This window comes from Lycium ferocissimum, unplaced genomic scaffold (genome assembly GCF_029784015.1).
Source record: "Lycium ferocissimum isolate CSIRO_LF1 unplaced genomic scaffold, AGI_CSIRO_Lferr_CH_V1 ctg4992, whole genome shotgun sequence".
Classification (NCBI taxonomy): domain Eukaryota; kingdom Viridiplantae; phylum Streptophyta; class Magnoliopsida; order Solanales; family Solanaceae; genus Lycium; species Lycium ferocissimum.
Genome location: NW_026725830.1, coordinates 50,101 through 59,677, shown reverse-complemented (window position 1 = coordinate 59,677; position 9,577 = coordinate 50,101). Strand labels below are relative to the sequence as shown.

At 39.5% G+C, this 9,577-nt stretch overlaps 1 protein-coding gene across 1 annotated transcript; it reads right to left on the bottom strand.

Annotated features, from left to right (window-relative positions):
* Nucleotides 1-3,129: 3,129 nt before the first annotated feature.
* LOC132044598 (uncharacterized) lies at nucleotides 3,130-4,279 on the bottom strand. Its single transcript, XM_059435091.1, has 2 exons — nucleotides 4,096-4,279; nucleotides 3,130-4,014 (listed from the first exon to the last, which is right to left on the bottom strand). The coding sequence occupies exons 1-2, from the start codon at nucleotides 4,192-4,194 to the stop codon at nucleotides 3,130-3,132; spliced, it is 984 nt and encodes a 327-aa protein (XP_059291074.1). The 5' UTR covers nucleotides 4,195-4,279.
* Nucleotides 4,280-9,577: the final 5,298 nt, after the last annotated feature.

The following is a 9,577-nucleotide window of genomic DNA, read 5'->3' as shown; positions in this document are numbered from 1 at the left end:
TAATCATATATATACCGTACCCGGCCCTCTAGTGAGGGACTCGGTGAACAATGCAATGCAACTGTGCACGAATACATACCCGGCCCAGGACTCAGTGAATGATATATTAACGGCATGCACGAGCAGAAAATCATGAGCAACCATATGCAAACTAAATCATCATCTGAGACTCACTAGAATAATTAGAATGAACTAACACTTGAAAATCAAAAACAATAGTCACGTCAAGTACCATTGAGAACTAGAATACATCGGAGTCATAATGCAAGTGAGACTCATAAAATTAATTCTGAACTCCTAGAATAACCTGGAAGCACCCTCGAATATCACTATGGATTATATCAAAATAGGACTTCAGGAATCATAGACACGTATCAGGACATAAATGAATAGCTTCTGGAAATCAAGAACATTAGCCTTTCTAGTATCTCTAAGAATAGGAGCTTCTTTGGAGTTTATATGTTCGTCGTCTGTTTGTTTCATATAGACCATGCCAAAAAAGAAAGAAGGAATAGCTTTACATACCTTTGACACTTAATCCGTGACTCGATATGTATATCGCCGAAGTACCTCAACCAATATTAAGACATTAAGAACTATGGTTAAGCTACGGAAATGCTTAAAACGTATTGCAAAGTTAGTAGCTTCTTTCTAGAAAATTGGGCAGCATTTCCCCTATATTGTTCACTTCCCTCACATTCAAACCAGCTCTAAAACAACCAGAATAACATCAACAACAACACGTCCAAGTTACCACATCAAGAATTAGCTAAAACAAGGTCCAAGAACACCTCGAAACAGTCCGCACCGCACGCACAACGCTCCAAATCAGTCCACACGTTGCAACATTCGACAATAATCAACATAACAGCCACGACATATTCAAGTCATTCCTAATGATTTATAGCCACAACACATCATCAAAAATGACCTTATAATAGCCCAACAACAGCCCACCCAAAATTAATCAACATTACTAAAAGTACATTTTAGCACTTATCTTTTCTTTCGAATCGAGCAACAACAATAACAATATAGCAAAATTCAAGAGTAATCGAGCAATCAATCACCACCAATATAGTATTCAAAATGTAAGAACAACTCCCACAATCCAATAAAAAAATATCCAACACTAGTCTATAAGTTCAAGTTATTGCCCATATGTTTTCATGGAACTAATACTTCTAACATCTACACAAGCTCACACACATGAAGTAAGGGAGACTTCTTACCTTAGATGTCCAAGAACAACTCCTATTTCCACTTTACTTCAACTAGAACTTGTCAAGAACAACTCTCTCTTTAAAATCCTTGAAGAAGAACTAACTTGCCTCCATAGATGACTAAACCTTTTTTTGTTCATAGAATTTAAGATGAAATTAACGTTTCCCTTGCTTCCAATGAATTTCTAAGATGAAGAACAATTCTCAAAAGTAAACTATGGTTGCTGCCTCCTTTGGACTTCTAGAACACCTACTAGGAAATTAATTTTTTCTTCCAACACTTGAAGTTGGTCGTGAGCTACAAGGTAGCAGCCATGGCTGTTGTAATTCTCTCTTCAAATGAATTTTGTGAAGATGAAAATGTATAGAAGCCTTAGTCATCAAATATATATATAGGCAAGCAGCCCACTTGACACATGTCCCACTTTAGCATGTCATCATCCATGCTCTAATCATAATTGTCCATATTTTAGTGGGGCCCACTTAATAATCTAATCATGGTTGTTAATTTCCCCTTCAAGATGTTGGAACATTAATTGTAATTAATTGGCAAAACCGTGCAATAACAAAATTGGGATTAAAAAGTCCTTGTCTCATATCTCAAAAATAATCTTGTCCTTGAACTTATGTCGATTAACTTACGAATAATCCAACGTACAAAAGAGGGATTATGATTGCAAGAAGGAACATTGCATCTCGAATGTTAAGGGTCATCTATGCAGGGTCTTATAAAAATTTTGGGAAAGTCTCCTCGAATTGAAGCTATACCTACCAAACTTGCATTAGCCAAACAAGGCCCTTACTTCATTAAGGGTAGGCCACAATAACATATAGTCTCATTTACTTAGCTTGTATATATAGTCTTTGTCTTTCATTTAATTTAGGGACTTTTGAACAATTATGAATATTTTGAGTGTTTTTAGGGTTATCTTAGAGAGAATACTTTGGAGACGGAAGCCACATCCTTAGTACGCTAACCTTCTAATTCACGATCAAGGATAGGATAGGGGCTCTCCTGGTAAGACAATTCCTCTTGAGGTCATCGTCCAAGAGGTTGGTGCTATCTAGAGTGTAATTAGGAGGTCTTGGTTACATGAAGAACCTTGGTTGCCTAATTGTGCCTATTTTTGTGTCAATCTATCTATCTTTCTTTCCTTTGTTTATTTCTTAAGGCCCAATGTATCCGTTATTGTATCATCATCCATGCTTCAATCTTAATTATCCATGTATAGTGGGGCCCACTTAATAATCTAATCAGGTTGTTAATCCCTAATCTTCACTAATGTCTCCACACTAAATGTTAATTAGCAAACCGTGCAATATTAAAAATGGGGATTTAAAAGTCCTTGTCTCATATCTCAAGAATAATCTTGTCCTTGAACGATTAACTTTCTATTTAATAATTCAACTCGCCTACGGGATATAACACTTACCCCTTGGCGATGCCTACATTCTCTCCCTATAAGGCCTCTCCCGGGAACTGAAATCGAACTACTACAATCAACGGTAGCATAACAAGAAGTCAACCAATCCATACCCTCGGTACCATGTCTAACTCTATCGGATACGTTTATGGTATGACGACTATATATAACCACCGAATAATTTTTATATACTTGCTTTGCTATGACAGAATCTCCTACCGGTGTAGCTACTTCAAATGGTTCTATCAATTCAGGTTCTATTCCGATTCTATTAGCAACCAAGGGAGATATATATGATAAGGTGGAACCTGGATCTATCAATGCATATACGTCCCGGGAGAAAATTGATAATATGCCTGTAACCACATTCGGTGACGCCTCCTGATCCTGCCTACTAGCCAAAGCATATATGCGGTTCGAAGGACCGCTAGAACTGGAAGCTCCGCCACGACCTCTACCACGGCTTTGTTGGTGTCCGAATACTACCGCCCCATAGGGCGCATAGCTACGAAAAAGATGAACCGAAGAATCGATCCAAAGAGGGTCGAGCCACACCACCGTACCATCTCCATAACGACACTCTCCTCTTCATATGGCCCCGACGGCCGCAAGAAAAACAAGCACCCGTAGTAAGACGGCATTTGAAAATGGGGCCTTCCACACCGAGAACACCGAGGCAAAGGTGGCCTCGACTGACTCGAACCCCTGTTCATCTGTGAACCTGAAGCCTTGGAGCTCTGACCGGCTCCTGAATACCCTGTGCTGTCAAATCTCCTACCTGTGAACTGTGGGGGTGCACTCCGTGCTGGCTGGGAAGAATATCTAATATGCTGCTGAGGCTGCCTGCCTCGAAACTCACCAGGATAACCAGCCGATCTAGCCCTCTTATGCTGGCCTCTGTCGTGATCTCTATCTGGCTGACGTCCTCTGTGTCGATCCTCTACCCCCTGTGCATATGCCTGTACCCGAGCAATATCCATACCTGGCTGAAGAGCCACTGCCATACAACCATCAATCAAATAACGATCCAGTCCCATCACATAACGATGCACTCTATCTGCCATATCAGCTACAATAGTAGGCGCATATCTAGCCAACGAATCAAACTCAAGACTATACTCTAGAACGCTCCTGCCACTCTGCCTCAAATGTAAGAATCTATCAACTCTAGTTCGCCTCATCTCTGGAGGTAGGAAGTGGCTAAGGAAGGCCTCCACAAACTCATCCCATACCGCTGGAGGAGCACCCTCGCCCCTAGATAACTCCCAAGACTCATACCAATTAACAGCTACATCCCGCAACCGATACGAAGCCAACTCAACAGACTCAGTCTCAGAAGCCTTGATTATCCTCAATGTACGCTGCATCTGCCGAATAAACTCCTGCGGATCATCCTCGGGCTTTGACCCGTAAAACTCTGGAGGATTACAACTTAAGAAGTCACGAACCCTCAAACTATCAGATCTATCCGCATGGTCAACTCCTAGTCCATGCCTGCGAGCCTGCCCTGCCACTAATCTGGTCAGCAGCTGAACTGCATCTCTCATGGCCCTATCCTCCGCCCCTGGCTGAGGAGCTGGAGGCTCAGGTGCTGGGGCCTCGGGAGCTGGCGGTGGGGCTGCCCCCTGAACTGGAGCTGCGCTGCTCTAAGTTCCTCTGGAGGTGGCGGTGTAGCAGAGCTCGCCGACTGGAGCACAATCTCAGGCATAGACTGGGCACAAGCCCTAGTAACTCTCTGGGTCTGACTAGTATCTCTTGCTACCGATTTGCCCTTCTGGGCAGTCGTCGATTTCTTTGGAGGCATAGCTATAAACACAATAATTTGTTAGAGAGGGATTATCCTGATAACATAGCTCTATCGCACGATCTAGAGTAAGAAGCAAAAAGTGACATCCTAAATGTCCCGTAGCTTCCTGTTTATAGATGTGGTGCACAACACACCGATAAACAAGACTCTACTAGACACGGTCTGTAGACACTCCGAGGATGAACTGCTCTGATACCACTTTTGTCATGACCCAACCCGATGAGCCATGACTAGTGCCCGAGCTGGACACTCGTATACGAACCTATTAGATATAGTCCGACTGAAACTAAGAACAATATAGAAATTTGTAAAGCAAGCTATAGACTCATAACTTCATATATCATAATGAACCTGTCTCCTGAGGAGTCACATCTAACCAAAACATAACATAATATGCAAGCCGACAAGGCTGCCACTACATACGAAAATACCCAAAATGAACCATATCGACATAGTACGACCAAAACCTATATACAACCCACACATGTCTATAGACCTCTAAGAGTATAAAAGTGAAATATGACGGATGGGCCCCGCCGTACCCCTAGATATGCATAAGTCTATATCAAAGGATACGTACCAAAATGACTTAGGCTCGGAACAATGGAGCTCTCCAAAAGTGACGGCGAAGTCCTATTTTGAGGATCACCAACCGAGTGTATGTACCCGCGGCATGAAACGCAAAACCCGAAGAAAGGGGGTCAGTACGAGGAATGTACTAAGTATATAAAGCATGAAATACAATAAATAAGATCATGACTGAATAAAAGATTGTAAGAGGCAAGTATGATAATCAAAGATACCAATGCACCTGTGCCTTACGAGATGAGAATCATACATATCTATATCATATACCATACCCGACCCATTATGGGACTCGGTGAATGAAGTCATATACGTATATACCATACCCGGCCCTCTAGTGAAGGTCTCGGTGAAATAATCATATATATATATATACCCGCCCTTTAGCGAGGGACTCGGTGAACAATGCAATAAACTGTGCGCGAATACATACCCGGCCCGGGACTCGGTGAAATGATGTAATAATGCTATGCACGATTAGAATATTATGAGCAACCATATGTAAACTAAACCATCATCTGAGACTCAATAGAATAATCAGAATGAACCAACACTTGAGAATCAAAGATAACTGTCATGTCAAGTACCGCTGAGAACTAGAATTCATTGGAGTCATGTATGTTCATCGTTCGCTCGTTTATGTAATTCATGCCAAAAAGAAAAAAGGGATAGCTTTACATACCTTTAACACTTAATGCGTGACTCGATATGTATACGCTGCCCGAAGTACCTCAACCTATATTAAGACGTTAAGAACTATGGTTAAGCTACGGAAAAGCTTAAAACGTATTTCAAAGTTAGTAGCTTCTTTTTAGAAAATTGGGCAGCATTTCCCCTATATTGTTCACTTCCCTTACATTCAAACTAGTTCAAAAACAACCAGAATAACATCAATGACAACATGTCCAAGTTACCACATCAAGAACTAGCCAAAACAAGGTCCAAGAACACCTCGAAACAGCCCGCACCGCACGCACAACTCTCCAAATCAATCCACACGTTGCAACGTTCAACAATAATCAACATAACAACCATGACATATTCAAGTTATTCTTAATGATTTATAGCCACCACATATCATCAACAATGACCTTATAATAGCCCAACAATTACAGCCACCCACAAATAATCTTTCGGATTACTAAAAGTACGTTTTGGACTTATCTTTTCTTTCAAATCGAACAACAACAATAACAATTTAGCAAGATTCAAGAGTAATCGAGCAATCAATCACCACCCGTCCAGCCCTTCAAAATGTAAGAACAACTCCACAATCCAATAAAACAATATCCAACACTAGTCTACAAGTTCAAGTTACTGCCCATATGTTTTCATGGAACTAATACTTCTAACATCTACACAAGCTCACACACATGAAGTAAGGGAGACTTCTTACCTTAGATGTCCAGGAACAACTCCTATTGCCACTTCAACTAGAACTTGTCAAGAACAACTCTCTCTTTTAAATCCTTGGAGAACTAACTTGCTTCCATAAATGACTAAAACGTTGCTGCTACATAGAATTTAATTGAGCAAGCTTGCTGGACATTTTTCCCTTGCTTCCAATGAATTCCTAAGGTGAAGAACAATTCTCAAAGGTAAACTATGGTTGCTGGTCACTTTTTGTGAAGAGAAAGCAGCAACCAAAATGAAATCTAAGATGTAGATAATATTGCTGCCTCCTTTGGACGTTTAGAACACCTACTAGAAAATTAAAATTTTCTTTCTTTCAAACTCTTGAGATTTGGCCGTGAGCTACAAGGTAAAGAACATGGTCGTTGTAAACCTCTCTCAAATGAAATTTTATGAAGATGAAAATAGTCATCCAATATATATAAATATATATATATATATATATATATATATATATATATATAGGCAAGCAGCCCACTTGACACATGTCCCACTTTAGCATGTCATCATCCATGCTCCAATCATAATTGTCCATATTTTAGTGGGGCCCACTTAATAATCTGATCATGGTTGTTAATTTCCCACTTCACAAATGTTTCTACATTAATTGTAGTTAATTAGCAAAACCGTGCACTATTAAAATTGGGATTAAAAAGTCCTTGTCTCATATCTCAAAAATAATCTTGTCCTTGAACTTATGTCGATTAACTTACGAATAATCCAACGTACAAAAGTACGGGATATAACACTTTGTTTTACCGACAACTTCCGATCTGTAGGAACTAAGTAATCCCAATTCACTAATCTAACTTATATAAAATCATTTTAATATCTCAAGCATCCTAAAGTATAACAGGAACAACCCATATCTTTATGACATTCTTTAACTCAACCTTAACATATAATCAATTCCATAATCCTTTCTATAAATCATTTCTTTTGAGTTAGTCGTGAAAACCTTCTCTTTATATTAAGCCACAGCAGAACTCATTTGTCGACTTTCCCTGAATCCCCCAACAGACCTTGTTCCTACAAAACCTCGAATGTAACCAATTTTAATCCTTCGAACTACTAATCATCTTCCTCATTAACCATTCTTCATGCACACCAAGACTATCTTAAAACTCCCTTGCATTCCCTTCTATTTTCTTGTCATATTCTTCCCATTTTGTGGACATTAAGTTCCCTACTAGAATATCGTTCAATTTCTTTTCTTCCCCATGAATTATTTTCAGCAATGCCTCAAAAGATACTCTTTAGTTACTCTATTCATTTGTCGACTTGCCTTTAGATTTTGTTAATCTTATTCCCACAACAATTCTTACTTCGAACTATCTCTATAATCCATTCACAATACATCATCTACCACATATTATTTCACCGTGTGCTCGTACCTAAGCTTACTCTTTCCCCTTAAAGGCTTTACCTTATGGTGTTGTATTCCATTGCCATTCTCAATCGAAATTTCATCGCATAATCATCCTTTCGTCATCGCTTTTTGTTCTTTCACCTACAAATCCTTCAAGTTCCCTACTTGTCATTACCCAAAAATACTACTTTAAATCCCAAATCTTGCCTACAATAATCCCTAGGGATACTCAAAATAATGATGTACCCAACTATCTGTCCAGCCAGAATAGTACTTTTTATTCCAATAATTAATGCCCAATGTCAACTTGTAGTGTAATATTCATCTCATCATTCCATATCATCTTCCCATTAAGCAATCTGTAACAATCATAGACGTATAATCTTCGTGATCTCCTAAATCTTTTGTCTTTGTCCTTCTTTGGTCCTTGTCCTTAAATTTTTTTGGAGAATTTGGCAGTGCCTATTATATTTCTTACTATCCCGGCACCACACGCAGCCAAGAAAATACATACAATGCCTGCATAGGCAAATATATACATACTTAGCACATCTTAGCCACACAGGCTCTCAATATCGAAACGAAATGCAAAGATAACGAAACTTACCTCTTGCGTCATAACTAAAAATATACCTGAACCTTTATCGATCGTCCTTTTGTACTTTTCTAGTCACTTCCTCTTCCATTCATTAGCTATATACATTTCAATCATACTTGCAATATTCTTACCATATCTGACTCATAATCCTTTTTACCAATATTTACCTCTATACTGATTCCTTCAACTTATATTATCCCTGCAATCCCAATATCATCGTTTCATCTTTTCAAGCACCACTCTTCCACCGAAATCAGGGTTAGTGCAAGGAATTTCATTTCCTATGACTTTGCTCTTATCGCACGATCTTAGATATGAAAGAAGGGTAACCATCCTAAATGCCCTGTAGCCTCCTATTTATAAATGTGGCGCGCAACACACCATAAACAAGACTCTACTGGACAAGACTTTGCAAACAACCCTTAGGACGAACTACTCTGATACCACTTCTGTCACGACCCAAACCGGAGGGCCGCGACTGACACCCAAGAACCGCACTTCCCGGGCCGAGTGCGATACTTACTATTCCATCCAGGAGTCACAACTCTTCAGAACCTTTAATCTACGAAATGACGCATCCGTCGTGCAAAATAAACTTTTCAATAAAACTCTTTTGTCAAATCAGGGACTTCTCCCTTATCGTTAATTCAAAGAAAACGTTTAGTCAGAATAAAATCTTTAGAAATAAAGCATAAAAACACATCGACCTGTATGGTCGCTTTACACAACTGACGACATCTCGACGCACTATCCACAGGACATTGTCTGCAAAAGTCTCTAACATACACGAGATACCATAACATAAGTACTTCCGACTCGGCAACACTCCGAACCGAGACGTGAGCTGACCAATCCAAACATAGCCTGGGAACATCCTATAGCCAATGTCTTCTACTCATTTGTATATACCTGCGTGGCATGGAAATGAAGGCCCATGCTGTATATGGACGTCAGTACGAACAGTGTACTAAGTATGTAAGGCATGAATAACAACATAATAAGAAATATAGAACATAACAGGAGATAAAGATGACCTATACATTTGATTGCCTCTTAAGGCGGATACCATACATGCAACTTTAACCTTTTTAAATCAATATGTACATAAAATCATGGAAGACATCCGAGACATTTCAACTAACGTGCAAAGATAAATAA